The sequence below is a fragment of the Primulina eburnea genome, chromosome 6 (genome assembly GCF_022965805.1).
Source record: "Primulina eburnea isolate SZY01 chromosome 6, ASM2296580v1, whole genome shotgun sequence".
NCBI lineage: Eukaryota > Viridiplantae > Streptophyta > Magnoliopsida > Lamiales > Gesneriaceae > Primulina > Primulina eburnea.
The window spans coordinates 37,153,623-37,172,456 of NC_133106.1; the positions used below are offsets into that span (position 1 = coordinate 37,153,623).

The following is an 18,834-nucleotide window of genomic DNA, read 5'->3' on the forward strand; positions in this document are numbered from 1 at the left end:
CATAAAACAATTTTTAAAACATTTTATTAAACGTTTGTAAAAAATATTTTTGTGATTTTTTTTTATTTACTTATCCAAACAGAATCCTGACTTTTTCAAGATTTTACACCAAAAAATTAAGATTTTGCTACATCTGATGATTACTACAAATTTTGTTCACTCGGCTGGCAGCGGTAATAATTCGATAATAGGAAAATAAAGAACACTCAAGTTTGAAAATTCACGCTCTTCTGGAAATCAATTATCCTTCTTTATTTTTCTTAGAATTTTGCTACCAAATTCGAAATGTTTTGTAAATATAATTCCAAAAAAAACTTAAATCTTTTTGCATTAAATATTTTACTAGATTATTTATAATCAAATATTAATATAAGAATTAACAACATATGAGTGCCCTCTTTCAACCTATTAAGGGAAAGTATTAGATGTGTTGAAATTGTGATGAATGACACTTTAAGTGTGTTTTTTTAATATATAAAATTTAAATATGGAAAAAAAATTATGCAAAGAAAATTAAATTCCAAGTTAAATTTTCTAGTTTTATCATTCTAAAAAAATATTTTTATTATCACATAATGTAATCAAGCATACGTTATATTATTCAGTATATTTTTTTATCATTTTCTTGGATTTTGTGAAATATTATTTGAATTCAATTTGAGAGAATTCGTAATCATTATTTGATGTAATTTTTTTTTCCACTTTTCAAGAAAATCTGTAATCTGGTTGCTTTTATAAATGTGTTAAATTTTTGGTATAAGGTCAACCTTCCAGAATCAGATTTTAATACCTTTTCAAAAAGGGGAAGAAAAAAAAAAGAGAATCAGATTTCAAATATGGAGGGAATATATAAAATTGTAAAAATTTAAGAATAAAATTAGGTCGAATTTACGGTTATGATACATCTCTCGAGACAAGTTTTGCCAAACCCCAGGGGTAATTACGTCATTTCGAGGGAATCTTCTCACTAAAGATTTTGAGAGAAGTGGACAGTAGATTACAGTGTGCTTGCTTTGCATCGTTGATCTCCATAAATTCATCCAAAAAGAGGAAAAAAATTGCGTCAACTACCCGGATTTCAAATCCTGAAATTTGTTGAAATTCATTAAATGGGGCAAAATCCAGGTAGATTCTTTGCATGCAAGAAAGTTGGCAAAGGATCCCTGTTTTACTCAACCCCTTTATACATCATCACCATTTTGGCTGTATCGAGTTTGCATTTTTCAAAATCAATTCGTCTAAGGCTTGTTTTCACATTTCAGTTAGTGTTTTTAAGGTGGGTTTTAGAGGGATGGTGCTGTTTGGTGCAATTCTTGAATTTTTCTTTGATTCTCAAGTTTCTTCCTTTTTTTTCGATTATTGTTTATTATAATTTTCTCGATTAAACAGGCGAACAAGCAAATGGCTTCTTCTCGTGTTTCGGCGAAAAAGATTGCCAAGGAAATACTGGGTGTTGGGAAGAAGCTCCAAGCGTTACCATCCTCCATCGATGAGCTACTCACGCTCCTTGAGGTAAAGCGTTTCCAATGTGAAGATTTCTACGTTTCAGTGGGGTACCTTAGCTTGCACCGTCTAATCCACCACATTTCACGAGCCTTTTGCGTTGGTCATTTATGTGTTTCCCAGAGTGTTGATTTGTGTAAGTGGGTCCAAAGATTCCATTTTTATTCATTTAACAGGGACCAACTGCATTGGATGCCTATTTCTTGAAGAGAGTTATAAAAATCTTATGAACTCCAACTGTTGATGTAAATGATTTCTACTTTTTTGCAACATCTTTGTTGTTGGATGTCTATAACTTTTAGGGAAAAACACATCTGATACCCGAAGGGTTTGAGTCAGTGGACAGCCTCGTACAAATCTATGCATGTTTGACAGGGTCAGCTATTTTATTTCATTCCTCTGTCTTGATGTAAATAATTTTTGACGTCACTGAGTAAATTACATGCGGAATCCGTAGATTTTTCGTGAATGATTATTATTGGACAATTCTGCGAAATTTAAATTCGGCTCTCTTGTTAGGTTGATAATAGTTATGGTTGAATAAAGATGTTATTTGATTTTTCTTTTAGAAAGCTGAGAGCATTTTAACCAAGGTGGATCAACGGCCGCCCGGGGCTATAGAGGTGGCACTTGTTCCATTGACTCAGATGTTGATCACTGATGAAATCATGCGTCACGCCGATGTTAATATCCAAATTTCTGTCGCATGTTGTTTCATGGAGCTAACAAGAATAAGCGCTCCTGATTTTACTTATAATGATGCTGACATGAAGGTATGTAAATACGACCACTTATTCTCTGTCATCCACTTGTATCTCATTATTCCCTCCTCAGAAAAACACTATTTATGTATCCTTACCTAGTAGGTTCTGTTAATGGTGTCAGGAACTCTCTAAATTATGCATCGTTGTATTGAAGCATTTGTCCTCGGAATCTGGTCGCAATTATTCTAGAGCTCTTCGTATGCTTGAAAATTTCGCGAGACTGAAATCAACTGCAATCCTTCTGGACGTAGATAGCGATGAATTGATTGTTGAGATTTTCCAAATTTTCTTCAGTGCCATCAGGTAAGTCTGTAGAAAGGTCCAGTTTATTGGAAAGATTTAATAAATTAACCTCCAATTGACTTTTCGAGGTAGTTAGCAAAATAACTCTTGTCAAACATTTATTTAAAAAAGAACCCTCCTATGTGTATTTGAATACGCTCAAATACATTGGGGCAGAGATACTTTTCAACAATGAAGTTTCCCAACATCATTTCCCCAAATAATCATTACATAATAACTTATTTTTATGTCCATTTTCTTCAAACAATTATGTTATATTCCCAATTTTTTCATTCAACATCGTCTCTATGTCCAACATTGCACCAGCTTTTCAAAATCTTAAACCAAACAAAATTCTAAACATGGTAAAATACTGCGAATAAAATTTTCATTACTTATGAGTTGAAACTAGTTTAGGGGAAACAAAAACCCAACCAAATGGCACCATAAACTCTAGTATATTTGAGGATGCTTGAAGTTTACATATTTTAGTCAAATGAGTGGCTCACTTTCTTTAAATGCTCTGTAAATTTTCTGTATGTTTAAAGATTAATTGACTTAGCTATGACATCAATTTTTACTTGGTATTTCTTATTGAACAAAACGATTATGAAGGCCCAACCAGCCTGCTGACACTTTTGGACATATGGAAACAATAATGTCTCATGTGATACAAGAGAGTCGCAAAATCTCATTTAAACTTCTGATGCCGCTTTTGGACAGTGTCAAAATGGATAATAAGGTAGTGACGGTATCCCTGATTTTAATGTGATTATAATACCCAAAATTTATTTTCATTCCTTTTCACCAATTGTAAAATTTACTGTTTCCTTGTTCAGAATATTTCACCTATGTCCTGGGAGTTGGGGAATACTGTCTTCAAAAACTGCTCGGACAAACTCCAGCGTCCTCTCAAGAAAACAGTGAGGGCAAAGAACCTGGATGTTGCTGAATATGCTGACATAATTGCTTCTCTTTGCCAGGGAGAGCCTATTAAGAAAAACATGGTTTGTTCCTACAATAGCAATTCTGACTTCAATGGCGTGCTTTGTTCGTTTGCTTATGCTTTAATTGAGAATATATATTTGTTATTTCCGTCTGGTGGAGGACATATATTTGATTGACCTTATAGAATCTGAGGATCATTCAGCATGATATAGTAGCATGTGTTTGTGGACAATGAAATAGACTATAACTAGCCTCCGGCTCAGCTATTCTTTGAAAGCCTAATGTGCCGTTTGCTTATGAAATTAGAAGCTCTAATCAAGTCCTGAACAATATTTGGAACATCTATTGGTCATATATTTCATAAATAATTGTTATCAGCCAAAGTACATCGACGGAGATTGAAAACATCTTCTTGGTCTTTGAGATTCTAAGAAGCCTTGAAAGATCTTAACCTTTTGAGATGCAATGGGCCTACTCCACTTGCAAATATTTGGCATCAGCTCAATCTCCCATGAGACATCCTTGTCGACCTATAACGACCAAGTGACGGAAATCCTACCGACCAAAGTGGTCGACGATAGAGTCCGTTCATCGTATCAAATTGATAAGTATAGTTTCTAGTTGACAAGATTGTACTCCCGAGGGAAATTAAGGCTTAATAAATTTTCCCATGTAAGGGATATTAAGGCGACTTTGTTAAAAAGTAATCAACGTTTGTCACAAAATAAAAAATGCCACTTTCCCAGTATGACCCGGTCCTCTGATCACGGAGTCACCTTGCTTCCTCAAAGCGGTGATATATGCTGATCGTACGTGTGGTAAGATGCAATACTAGTGCAAAATAAGAGTATTGAAGAGATACTACACAAATCAAAAAGTAGAAAATGAATGCTAGGAAATACAAATGGAAAATGCATTTTGCCAAACTAATGTGACTTAAAGATTTTTTAAAGATAAAATGTCCTTGTGAAAATCTTAATTTTGTCCCCTCCACGACAACTCCTAGTTGCTAGCATCTAGCAAACATATTTCTTTTCTCTTTTCAAAGCCTTAACACCATAACATTCCTAACAATAAAGGAAAACTAATTACCTTTTCTGCCACATGAGATCAAGGCTACAAATTCATCACCGCATCGGATGGTGCGGGTGTTGGCTCCCTCTATTTCCATTTTGCAAGTATCTGGACGTAGTTAAGTTCATAAAAAGGCTTTCATCTGCAAAATCCAACCCCGAGAGTACTAGTAGGTCAATAATAAGATAAATCACCCACATTTCCTTTTTATCATGTCTCTAACAATCTATAAACCATGAAGTAGATATGCATTATAGTTCATGTTTATAACAATGGCATGTGCTCATAAATATCAGTTCTTTAACTTTGTATTAACATAACAATTTTGTATGGAATGAAGAACACATGAATTTATGGTGCTCAATGAACAATCATTAGTGGCAAGTTTTACCTAGATCACGTCATGAAAGGAAGGAATGAAAAGAGAACAGGACTAATGAAAGAAAGGTGTTGGACGTTGTGCTCATATGGAATGGTTCCAGAACTAAGCCAAGGATGAGATGGTTGCTTACCAATATTAGAAAAGTCTCCCACTTCTAGCTTGAATCAAATAATAAAATCACTTGCAGTTGACGGAACATGTTATAGACATTAACTTTTAAATGTCTTATGATTCAATGATCACAAAGTGGTGATGGCTTGGACAACGGGATAAATGATTATTATTAATCCCTTGTGTGTGTACGACCAAGTGTGATTCGATAATGTAAATTAATATGCCTCATGTCTTCATTTTTTGACGAATGATTTGGCTCTACCCTGGCTACGACATCAAAATCGGAAATGGTATGACAAAAGAATGTTTACCTAACTTGTTGACTATGTAGCACGAACACTCCTAATTTTTTTTAAATATCGGACACGGACGACACGCGTACGTGTGTCGGATGCGGCAAAATCGGCGTCGTTGAATTTTTCCATGTTTGACCAGTCGGATAAGCCATGGACACGGCTAGGATACGTCATGGATACGACGGGGACATGTTTTTATATACGTTTCGCAAAAAAATGATTTTTTTTACCCTTTCTTTTTAAATAATCCTATGAAGGTGTACATTGTATATATTTACATAAATATGTATATATATATTTGTACAATATATTTATATAAATTCGTATATCTTTACAATTTCTAATACTAAATTTATATATATATATATATATATATAATATTTATATATATTTTAATAATTGTCATATCCTAGCCGTATCGTGTCTTATATTTTCAGAATTTTCCGTATTGCCGTATCCCTATCGTATTCCATACGATACCCGTACCCGTATCCATGCAACATAGCTCGTTGACCTTATTTCTTTCCTCCATAACTAGTGAGACTTAATTTTTACTAAAGAATGTTAAGCATGTGTGTTAATCATAAATTCGAGATTTGTTTCATTATCTTCGTAGATAATAAGAAATAAAACCTATAATTTATAGATGGCCAGATAATGTTTATGCTCGTTGTACCCTAGCTCTTGGAGTATCATTGATTATGATTAGGGGTGTGAACAAACCGACTCGGCGACTCAAAAATATTTGATTTGTATTCGAATTTATTAAATTCGAACATGATCGAACCTTTTTCAAGCCGAGCGCGAAACCAAATTATATTGCTTGATAGTTTGCAAGGCTTGTTATTTTATTAGTACAACACAAATATATATTAAATAAATAGATTTCTAGTCTTTCTATTATTTATTTTCGAATAATAGTTGGAATAGCTCTCGAAGATGTTCGAATTTTTCGAGTCGAACGTGAACCCCAGCCTTGATTCAAACTGAACTTGAACAAAAAATTTAAATTTTTCGAGCTTCAATCGAACTCGAGCCTTAAAATTTTCATCAAATTCTGCTCGATTTGGTTCGTTTATACCCTTAATTATGATGTACGCATGCTCATAACAATTGCCTATGTCTACGGGGTAATTCAATGCCAGATACGACTGCAGGATAACACCAACTGCCTAAATATGTTAGTATCCGAAAATTAATCCAATGGAGAAGATGAGGATACCATATCTAGTGCAACACTATATGTATCAGATATGGTGGGACTATTTTAGAAGTTTTTATTTGTCAAAGGCTTTTTTTAAAAGCAAAAGATTTTTTTTTTTTAAAAAAGAACATTTATGTTTGTATTCATGTTTGTGCAATATAGATCAGTTTTGTCCGGAACAGGCTTGTGCCTAAGATTTTTTTGGCTCGAATCGAAGTTCAAAAGTTAGGTATCTCAAACAATAGGATGCATTCAAAATTTCTATGATTATTAAAAAAAATTAGAACTAAATTTATGGAGTATAGACACAAACGTAAAACACAATAATATATAATATCAAAATATTTACAATATAATGATATAAACAAATAGTAAAGCTAAACTATTCTAAATAGCTATTAAAATAGTATTCATCTTGATGATTTCACAGCAAAATATTAACTAAGTTTGCATAATTAAGATATTATACTATTTGTTTCTTAAGCGATGATATAGTCGATTCAATTAATACTTCTTGTGATATAGTTAATTGGATATAAGTATTTATTGACCTCGACTTATAGAAATTTATTTCCCCTCAAAATTGAGCCTAAGTCGAGCACCTCTTGAGCCTCGACTCAGGTCTGGTCCTAGTCCAAACATTGTAGATCAGCCGAGTCCTATAAAGTTTTGAACCTAGGGAAAAAGATTATGTAGGGTTAAAGGTTTTATCAAACACTTATTTAGCAACTTGCATGGATGAAAGAATTAGGTCCCTTAAATTGTGAGTATACATTGAGATCAACCAAGTTCCAAATAAAATTTAACCTTTTTTCATCTTACGGCATTGAATTAAATATCATAGATGTGCAAATTTAGTCTTATAAAATGAAGTACCATTGTCGGAACACTCAACGCATCTCAAAATAAAGGCACGGCAATGGTATACGCTGTCTGGCCCAATTTTAGATGTGAAACCACTTAAAGGGACCGTTCATTCCACGTGAATAACAATTATTTTAAATCCTATTTATGGAAAACATTAATAGGGGGTGAGAATTTCTTCTTGATAGATGCATTTATTAATGCTTTCGAAAAAATACTAGGATGATATATTCACTCATCGTCGAAGGTAACAAATAGAGCTGTATCTTGTGGGGTCCTGCTGCCTCAAATACAATGGAATAGGAAAGACTTTATTGAAACAAAAGCCAAATTTGAAGTCTTGTATGTTGAAGTGCTGAGCCCAAATAAATATGCTTAGATTGAGATCTTGATACATTGTCGCACCATATTCATAAATAGACCAGCTAATGACATGCTGTGGGACATAGCCTTCCCTCTTTCTTGATGAGGGGGTTTGTAATCACAAACTAGGACTGAAGGAGATCCGAATCACATTACAATACCAGAAGTCATCTATAAGATAATTCACTGAAGTCGATCTACCCATCGAATTTGTATTTCATGTTCTTCGTCTTAGCTTTAGAAAATACTCAATTAGTTGCTTCCTAAGCAGAAAATCTCTTTCCATTGCTGTCGCAAAGTCCAAGAGTGCCTAGTGTCTGCTCAATCTTCGTTAGGAACGTTGTCTGAAGATGTTTCCAACATCCATGGCAACACTTGCTATCGGCAGTCTTCAAGACAGCAGTAACGTTGACAGTGTTTTTCTCTAAGATTCAGATCGTGCAAAGTGCGTGCATTATGTTGAGTAGAAAAACGGCCAGCCCTACAATGTCCTTGGTCTTCTTTTTTATAGATGAGAGTCTTATCACATAAGGAAACCTATTAAACAAGGAAATATAAGAGTTTTATTAGAAATAAACTCTATTTAACCATTTATATTATATCTCATCAAATCATTAACATAAATATAATATCTCAGTAAGTCAACAATATGATTAAATATATTTGCACAATTATCTCATTATCTTAAGAAAGGCAAAATCACATAATATTATCATACTCAATTTAAATCAATAAGGAAAGATATAGTTAGGCAAATAATTTGATTCTATCAAACTCGACAATATTATTTCCCTTCAATAATATTATTATTTAAACAATGAGATTACCGGATAAATGCTCCTCGTAAACCTGGTGATTTCATATTGCTCAATATTTTTCTTCATTAAATTTTAATGCTTCACAATTTTCTGATCAATTTTAGCAAAATCTTTTCATACCAGGCTTAATGGTTCAAAGTTCATTCTTTCTGGTTCTTACCACTTCCAAAAATTCTGCTATTGTTTTTCCTGCTTTTATCATCTCAAATTAAGATTCATTTTTTATATTTTTCTTATGTGGGTAAGATGGCAAAAGAAGTTGGTTCAAGTTCAACTGACTTAACGTCCAAGTCAGGTGAACTTTCTATTTATGAACCGGAAGATTTCAATCCACACACGAAGAGTGCTGGTAGCGGGGTCGCGAAAAAGGAGAAAGAGGACATGATAAATCAGCGGACTGATCTCGAGACTTCATCAAGACAGAAAGTGCTGAAAACGGAGGGTATGAAAAAAGGTTCTAACATCCAAAAGAAGACTGGTAAGAGGGGTGCTGGATCTAGTACCATCACAAAGAAGATAGATGAACAAACCGATACTAAGATCAATTCAGATGGAAAAGATGAATCACCATATCTTGATCAACATGGGAATGAACAAACCGATACTAAGATCAATTCAGAAGGAAAAGATGAATCACCATATCTTGATCAACATGGGAATGAACAAATTAAAAATGAGATTATTCTCAAGAAACATGAATCAAGTGATGCAAAAAAGGTAATTGAATTCTATCTGCTATTGATATTTGATGAATCCTGCACCTGTAAGTTCTTTAATTTTCATATGAGTAGCAGCTTCTCTTTCTCAAACTGCAAAAGCTGTTCAAAGGAGAAATAGCTCCAAAGAAGGAGAGCAAGAAAAAAAAGAATTACCTTTAATATTTAATTTAATTTTAGAATGGTTCTTAATATCTCTACAGTAATATTGCTGTGGAATAGATTATATATTTCTCAGCTGTGACTTTGTTTATATATTATCTTGCTTCCACACTTCTGGAAAATTGATTTAGAGATCAAGGTCGCATCTTGGTTCCGAGGAGGATTTGATTGATTTAAGGATAAAGGTTTGGTGGCCGGATGACAGCGAGTAAGCACTAAATATTAATGTCTTTTTTTCTATAATTATTCTTGACAACATTTTCTTTGTGTGTGTTCAACAATTTTCTTGTGTACTTAACGACATATCTAATTGATTTGGATGGATCAAAGAATGAAAGAACATGTTTGTTGTGTTTTTCTCACTTCAAAAAAAGTTTGCTACTTTGGCCATTGTTTGATGGCAATAATGTTTTGAATTTGTCTTTACTTACATTTATCTCTTAGCGACGCAATTCCATTGTATGCATGGCTTCATGCGTTTACAATGTCATAATAATGTATTAGGAAGTAGGAAGTAGGAAGTAGGAAGTAAGAAGTAGGAAGTTCTAGTTCTTAATCCTATAGATTTCATTAATGGCGTGGCCTATATACATAATCAAGATTCAATCAATCAATGCAATTGTGTGCAACTTCAACAGTTTCTTTGAGAAAAATTAAAGATGAGGATTGCTTTTATGAGTTCAAACAAAATAATAGTTTCTTCTGCACTGGAACCGTCTGCTCTTTTCTCTAAATATTTCAAGTTCATCTATCCTCTTATTATTTACAAAAGGAAAATGATGATGTTTTCCAACACCATGATTGGTGTTTATTATGTTTATTATATGTTGGGTTCATTTTCTGGGTTCCAATGTATTTTATTTCTGTACATGCTTTCCATTAGCTAAAAATGATATAGTGCCATGAGTAATCAGCCTAATGTTATGGATGTTGGTAAAAACTCTTGAGTGTTATTTTAGTTTATGTTTGGTGATTAAAGTTCTGATGCATGTGGAAATGAACTTCAGTATAACTCTTAATGTATTACTTCTATCACTCCTTAAATAGAGTAGTGACGGATGCGAAAGGGGAACGTGTCTTGGTATGTTGAATGTATCTTCTCGTGAAAAGTATACAAATGAGGTGCAAGAAAAAATAGATCATAAACTGGTGGGGGCGGTTCTGCCTCGATAAATTTTAAACCTCCACTTTCTCGTTAACAACTTGATTTCTTCTAGTATTGTCTGTGTCTCCTATTTCGAACTCAGAAAGTGTGTTAGGCAAGTGAGATGTGGCCAAAATAAACAACTAATTTTGAGCCTATATTACAAATTATGCAACTCTATGCTCGTATTTAAGGATCTGTTTATGCAGGTATTACCCAGGCACTATTGTATCTTTTGATCATGCAGCAAAGAAGCACAAGGTGATTGAATACTTCCTTTCTTCTAGTTCTTTTAATTTTTTTTTCACAAGGGTGTTTTGCTTTTGAGTGGGAATTATAAGCGACGACCTTTTCCTGGGCCTATGAAGAAGTTAACTTTGTTTTAACAGACTTCTTCCTAATGTCCAGTAGTAATACTCACTATTGCACAGATGCCGGTAGCTTTCTTAGTTTCTGCAAGTTTATTGCTACATTTTCTCCTTCAGATTAGTCAGCTGTTTTCTTACAGGTCGTATATGATGATGGTGATGTGGAAATTTTGTTCATGGACGAAGAAACTTGGGAACCGTTAGATGACCACGAAATTCAAGTTAGACTCGCTGTTATTTATGGACCCATTATCATTCTTTTATTTTAATCGATTGTTATTGTACATGCCTGTTTGGCTTACCTTTCTCCGTGCATATGTCATATAAAACAGGACTCCATGAAACATGACACCAATCCTCCTGCTCCTGCCAAAAAACCTGTCGTGTAAGTTTTTTTTTTAAAAATAGTGAGTAGAATTATCATTCCTCCGTTGATTCTTTGAAGTTGCAGTTAAACTATGTTTAACATCTTTTATTGATGAGATTTATGCTCATACAATTCTGCATTCTTCAGATTTTTTAAATTTTCTGAATTCTCGTGAAAGTCAACTGAAAAAAGGATGAATAAACTCGTCATATTCTTATTAATACATTTTATATTCTGATCTCTGTAATCAAGCTACAATCATGTCAATAAGTCACGGTGTTTGAAAGGAAATTTTTCATGAACTGGAACAGGTCCAAGAAAAAGAAAGGAAACTCTAAGTTAGGTCCATCCAAGAAACAGAAAGCTTCCTCAGCATCTGGATGGTATGTCGTCCTTTCTCGTTTCAAGAAACCTCAATTTGTTGATTGAGTAATGAGTGTGCACATTTGTAATTTTGTAAATGTTTTATAATGAAGTAATGCACTGCATGCCTTCCAATATGATGTTCACTAAGTTTTACGGTGAACTTTTTTATGGTTTCAGAGCAAAAGCTGAAAAGGGTTGCGGCATCGATTCTGGAGAGGTTTCAGTTCCTGTTGTTGGTGTTAAAGATGAACCGGATGCTGAAATGTCTGAGATGAACAGTGCTAAAAAGAATGACGAAAAGACAAACTCTTGTAACCGAAATGCAACCCAGTGATGGCACCACCTTGGATGTGGACAAAGATTAAATCTCCGTTTTTGTTATTGGGATACAACTTATTTACATTAATTCACCGTTTCAAGAATGAATTATACTCGCCTGCTGTTTTATCTCGAGATACTATCGTGCGATGTTTTCTTGCTACAGACTACATTACTTTGAAAAAACAATGTCGAGGATGTTTTGATGACTTAATTGCTTCCTTCGCATGTGGCTCTCAGATATTTATCGAGTTGCTTGTCTAAGAAAAATCACGGTGTTTTATGAAACCGTAGCTGGGCCATGAATTTATTTTTGTTCTCATTGTTCTTTTAAACACTGAAAAATACAACTTGGCAGCATTAGTAGATGTTTCCCATCTCGAGAATTGAATAACTGGGTCGAATTTCGACGCCAATTTAATGGCAAGCACGTGCAAGTGTAGAAAAATGATTCAAGATGTTCGGCACCGACGTCGATGTGAACACGCTCATATTCATATTTCGGCTGCCGTTTCTTCAACGTTTTGAATGCAAAGGCTCATTAAAGTCGATCCATCCCTTTGCGTGCATTATTTACTCATATTCAACAATCAACAATAATCCATCAATCTGGGTAACTTTGTATTGTGCCAGATACTTGGATATAAATACTTGATGGATGTGCATCAGATATTTTATTATACTAGCACGATGCACGTGCAAGCATCGTGTTTGCACGTGAAATCAATTTTTTTAATTTTTATAATATAATTGATATTACGTGCAACACACGTGCAAGCATCGTGTTTGCACACGATTCACGTGCAAGCATCGTGTTTGCACGTGAAATCAATTTTTTTAATATTTATAATATAATTGATATTACGTGCAACGCACGTGCAAGCATCGTGTTTGCACGTGAAATCAATTTTTTTAATATTTATAATATAATTGATATTACGTGCAACGCACGTGCAAGCATCGTGTTTGCACGTGCAAACACGATGCTTGCACGTGGAAACACGATGTTTGCACGTGCGTTGTACGTAATATCAATTATATTATACAAATTAAAAAAATTGATTTTCTAAAAAAACAATTTGAATCACTTTATTATTGAGCTTAATTTCTTATCATATTAGACGATTTATAATAACTTATATAACTTATTTTCAAAATTGTTCCTCAAATTAAAATTCAAGCAGTTGATTTTATGTTATATAATAAATTTTAATGAACATAATATATATATGAACCGAAACAAATTTCTAAAATATATATATATTCAAACACCACGTATAAAACATAATAACTTAGAAATCAACCAAATTATGGATTTTATCTATGTATAAATCATAATCTACAAAAACGAATCATACTAAAGATAAATAATTATAAATTTAAAATTATTGTGACTAACTCATAAAAACAAATGAAATAGTAATATTGATAGTAAAATATAATTCATAATTTAATTTAACCTCCTAAATAATTTTTTTACTTTTTATTTTTACAATTCTATATCATAGATAATAAATTCTATATATCGATCTTTCGTAGACTAACATCGATGACTATTAATTTCTTGTTAAATAAGTTTTAAAATAATAAATAAATCAACATATGTAAAGAAATGCAGATTCAAATATGATTATATGGTAAATATCAAATAAACTCATATAATACTTATTAAATATAGATTTTAAATTATTGGTATGATTTTCACCATTAAAATTTGAAATATAACAAAAAGAAACAAACTTTTATAAAAAATGTTATTTTTGTATCTATTGAATTAATTAGTTTGTTTTCAAAATAATTAAATAAAGATATTAAATATCATATATAAAAATTCTGATACTTTGACAAATGCTAATCAATTATCATTATAATTATATTTATTATAACAATTATATCATATATTGTTTTTACATTAGAAAATAACTTATAGTTTTTTTATTACTCATTAAATCTCTTTTCATTAATTACATATTCAAAGTTTTGATTGATGATTGATTTTATATGCAATACATGTAATTTTTTAGTTATATAATTTAAAAAATAATTATACCTATAACATAAATATTCGTTATAGATGATTTTTTTCATATTTTTTTTTGAAATCGTACTATCTTTTAAAATCAAATTAAACTATTTAATTTCAATTATTTGTTAAAAAACCAATAAAATATGTTAGTTATTCTACTCTTGCACATATAGTTATAAATTTTTCATATATCTTTTTGTGGTAATATAATTTATTATTTAATTAGAAATTGCACTAATAATATAATTACAAAATTACAATAAAATCATTGAAAAAAAATGTAGAGAGAAAATTAAAGGATAAAACATTTAAATGTAGTATAAATATAGGAGTTACATTGAAGTGTACATAGAAAGTTAATTTTGTCATTACACAATTGAAAAACAATGTCTTTTATCCACACTTTAACAGGTATATATATATATGATAACGTAGATCTGAAAAACAAAATCCAGATACCGAATTTAACATGATCAATGATCGGATCTCGATCATATCCAATATAGTTATAAACATATTTTTTTTGTTATATAAATTTATTTCTAAAAATAGTAGGTCTTTTGTTAGATAATTTTTATAGTATTGAATATCTTAATTTTTAGTTTTATCATTTGCGACTAGTTTGTTTGGGTATCGCTTCATCATTCATCACACGAGGGGATCAAGTCATGTAATATTCAATGAAAAAGACTTCACCCCTTTACCAATTCCACGTTCAAATTTTGACGGTTTAACATGTGAAGCACTAAAAAAACAGAACTAATTGGCAAACATGATAGAGATGTTGATTTATTTTTTCAACATTTTGATTGTAAGTCTTGTGCAAAATACCATGCATGCCCTTCTCTTAGACGAGTAGAACAATCACCTTATTAACTTACAATTTTTTTAAACAAAATAATCAAGAAAGATATTTGTTATAATCGAGTCTATAACCCAAGATCTCATCTTAAATTTAAAAAACTAGCATGGTGCACGTGCGTTGTACGTAATATTAATTATATTACAAAAATTAAAAAAAATTGCTTTTCTAAAAAATAATTTGAATCATTATGTTATTTATCTGAGCTTAATTTAAATTTCTTATCATATTAGACTATTTATAAGAACTTATATAACTTACTTTCAAAATTGTTTCCCAGATTAAATTCAAGCAGTTAATTTTATATTATATAATAGATTGTAATGAACATAATATATAGAACAAAATGAACTGAAACAAATTTTTTTTAAAAAAAAATTATATATTCAAACATCACGTATAAAGTATAATAACCTAAAAATCAACCAAATTATGGATTTTATCAATGTATAAATCATAATATACAAAAACGAAGCATATTGAAGACAAATAATTGTTAATTTAGAATCAACGTGACTAACTCATAAAAATAAAACAAATGAAATAATAATATCGATATTAAAAAATTTAAATCATAATATTTAATTTAACATCCTAAAGAATTGTTTTACTTTTCATTTTTACAATTCTATATCATGGATAATAAATTCTATATATCGATTTTTCATAGAATAACATTGACGACTATTAATTTCTTTTTAAATAAGTTTTAAAATAATAAATAAATCAACATATGTAAAATAATGCGCATTCAAATAAGATTATATGGTAAATGTCTTTTATCCACACTTTTATAGATATATAGATTTATGTCAGATGAGCTATAAATCAGCATAAGTTACAATTTTTCAAATGAATGGACGTTACACTTTAAATAAATTAAACCTATGAAGATTTTTTAATTAGTCTTCCTAATTAGGGATAGTGTTCGGTGGCCGGAGGTGATTATGGGAGATTAATTCCGAAATTTTCATTATTTTTTTAGAACCATATCTAGTTGATCTAATGATTCATATTTGTCACATCAATCTTATCAATTTATATAGACATTTTGATATATGATCATGATATTATCTTAAAGTATCCTTTGGTGTACTTTATGAATCAAATTTATAATAGCAACTTTCAAAGAATTTAAGTCGACAAAGTTGAAAACATCAAATTTCTTCTTTGATTATGTAGAATAGATGATGTACTCTTTAGCTAGTTCTCGGCCGCCATTGAAAATCAAGTCCCCCGAAATATAATCTGCACTAGGGGGGTGCAGTGAGTTAGGTAGGCACTAGTGAGTGACAAGATCAAAAATCGATTTTTCAATAGAGTCAAGTTCAAACTTTGATTTGTTTTTATTCGAGTAGTTCGCAAGCTACTCGAATAACTATATATTAATTTTTTTTAATGATACATAATCTAATAGTATTTTTGCTCACATGGAATCAAAATTTAAATCCTAAAATTATGATATAAACATTTTTGAGTTTTTCGAGCACGAGATCTAGTGATTCAATATTTTCACGAGTCCAGCTCGAGTTTGAAATTGAATACTTGATCGAGTTTGAGTAATATGACGCTGGAGCTTGAGTTCACCCTACTCGGCAATATTGTCTATGTAATATATTTGTCTCACATGAGGAAAAAATTGAAGATTTAAAATGATTTATAATTACTCACAATAAAGTTCACCCACAACAATTTGAGTAAATTATTTTCGTAAAACGACGACGAAAACGAATTAGTAGCTATATGAAACTCATTGTCAAAAGCAACTCTAAATCGAGGTTCTATATATCACTTTAATTTTCCTAATTTTACTATTTGGAAAAAGCGGTAGATTAAACGTTGGTGACCTATGTAATTTATTAAATAAATTAAATTTTTTGGCTGGGTCAGGTCATCATAGAGTTCAAATTCCAACCACGTGCTTAGAAAGTGAAGAAAATGTTTGATTTCTCGACTTTTTCCTAGTGTGAACAAGTAAACGACACTTCATTTCACTATAATGTATTTGAGGCTAAAATTGGGTATTTTAGTGACCAAATGTTTTCATATTTATTTTACGTAATATAAATGGAATAATATAGTTATATATGTAGTATAGATCATTTGAGAATATTCTTTCATTAAATCTTAAAAGACAGATAGAAATCTTCTTTTTCAGATATCTGATTTAGTTAGGCGTGTCAAAGTTTGGAGTTAAGGTCTCAAGTTCGAGTCTCATAGAAACATTCTCTGCTTAAGTCTATCTTCAGTTTTCTGTGAGTTTTATTTGGTGTACATGGTTAGTGAACTTTTGCGTATTTTCATAATTTAACCGATGTAGATCCAAAAGATGGTATATGTCCTAAATAAAGCGGTGACCCTCAAATCTGAGTCATAATATTATTTTACGGTTTTCTCAAATTGTTCATTGTGGAAAAAAATTAATTAAAATATATACGCAGATGTTATTGTAATTATCTAATATAATAAAAGTGAAAATATTCAGTGAATATGGACATAGAGTTAACCAGATGTTGCAATTGGTTATTCAACGAACACGACGTCCATCATCTAGTTGTACCTGATCCAGTCTTGGTCCATGCCCAAAGTCTTGGTCTAAGTTTACTTATCCGACTTTTTTGACAAATTCTTTTTTTTTAATATTCTTATAGTACTTTCGATATATCAATTATCTATACTTTTGTAAAAAAATTAAAAATGGAAAATTTCTAAGAAGTGAAATTTCAGTGTGCTAATATATAATGTAAAAAAATTATTTAGTGCGAAAAAATGAAGAAAGAGGAGAAAAAACACTCCTACTTACCCTTTTTTTTACAATTAATTACAACTTGGAAGTAATCTTTGTCGATTAGTCATGCTGATTTGTATGATGACCTCATTACTATGACCTATCAATGTTATACTACAGTTTAATTAATATCAATTATTTTGTGTTTGTTGTCAGTCACGTCAGCATTTCAATCAAAAATAATTAAAATGACAAAATAATATAATGTAGTTGATTAAATATGTAAATTGACCGACAACATTATAAAAAAATAAAAAAACATATTACATGACCAAATAATCAGTATGATTTAGCTAGGGCATTTTTATATTTAAATATTTATCTAACATAACTTAATATAGTCTGAGTGTAGTCCAGGTCTTCCCATGGGCATAAGAAACATTTTTAATGTAGACTGTATTTTTATGAAGGAAAAAACTTGGTCCTAGTAATGTAGCTTGTGCCAAGGAAAATTATGGTATGGTGCTTAAAATCACGTCCACGTGTAGCTAGATATCCTTAGTCAGTTGCGGAGCCAAGAATATGACTTTACCCAAGTTAGAATTTTAAACTCTAGAATCTTTTAATATTTTAAATTGTTCTACGTAGAATGAATTTCAAATGCTTCCATTATTTGATGAGCTTGAAATTCATCCTAATGAACATGAAACATTATATAAACATGCAAGAGATGAATTTGAAGTTTATGATTACATTTCAAAATTTTAGATTAAATATTTTATCTAGTCATAAATTATATCCACACATGTATATTTAACAAACTCCATGAAACAAATCTATTTTTAATTTAATTTATTTATTTACGACAACTCCGCAACGAGTTAAAGTGAGAGTATATTTGAAGTTCATCCTACATAAATTCATTTAATATTGTCAATTAAAACATAACTTTAATGATTATTTGTGAATTTAATAATAAGAAAATTTAGTAATTCGATGATATAACCTTGTTATTAATTAATATTGACAATTCATTAATAATAAGATTTCATGGTGGAAAACGCGAATACAAACGTGGCGGGACAGCCAAGCAAAGCCATAAAATAAGGCCCACGGACGATAAATACTTGGTTCTTAATACCAAAAAAAAAAATTATTATTTGGA

General features: G+C 31.1%; 1 protein-coding gene across 4 annotated transcripts; it reads left to right on the plus strand.

Moving 5' to 3' along the window:
• Positions 1–1,013: 1,013 nt before the first annotated feature.
• LOC140834974 (sister chromatid cohesion protein PDS5 homolog D-like) lies at positions 1,014–12,267 on the plus strand. 4 transcript variants are annotated; one of them, XM_073200222.1, is made up of 14 exons: positions 1,014–1,276; positions 1,390–1,512; positions 2,073–2,276; positions 2,389–2,570; positions 3,165–3,291; positions 3,389–3,556; positions 8,859–9,132; positions 9,202–9,329; positions 9,622–9,698; positions 10,844–10,895; positions 11,143–11,223; positions 11,335–11,387; positions 11,681–11,752; positions 11,915–12,267. In XM_073200222.1, the coding sequence occupies exons 1-14, from the start codon at positions 1,139–1,141 to the stop codon at positions 11,922–11,924; spliced, it is 1,689 nt and encodes a 562-aa protein (XP_073056323.1). In that variant the 5' UTR covers positions 1,014–1,138; the 3' UTR covers positions 11,925–12,267. The 4 variants fall into 4 exon arrangements, with proteins under 4 accessions (XP_073056323.1, XP_073056322.1, XP_073056324.1 ...); XM_073200221.1 differs by having other exon boundaries at positions 8,859–9,329; XM_073200223.1 differs by having other exon boundaries at positions 1,014–1,125; positions 8,859–9,329.
• The last annotated feature ends 6,567 nt before the right edge of the window (positions 12,268–18,834 follow it).

Bases quoted from the DNA above. Each gene is read 5' to 3' on its own strand.
- LOC140834974 (XM_073200221.1), top strand. From the start codon at position 1,139: ATGCAAGAAAGTTGGCAAAGGATCCCTGTTTTACTCAACCCCTTTATA. The intron at 3,292-3,388 runs GTAGTGACGGTA...TTCCTTGTTCAG, and splicing joins GTGTCAAAATGGATAATAAG to AATATTTCACCTATGTCCTG. The intron at 10,896-11,142 runs GTGATTGAATAC...GTTTTCTTACAG, and splicing joins ATGCAGCAAAGAAGCACAAG to GTCGTATATGATGATGGTGA.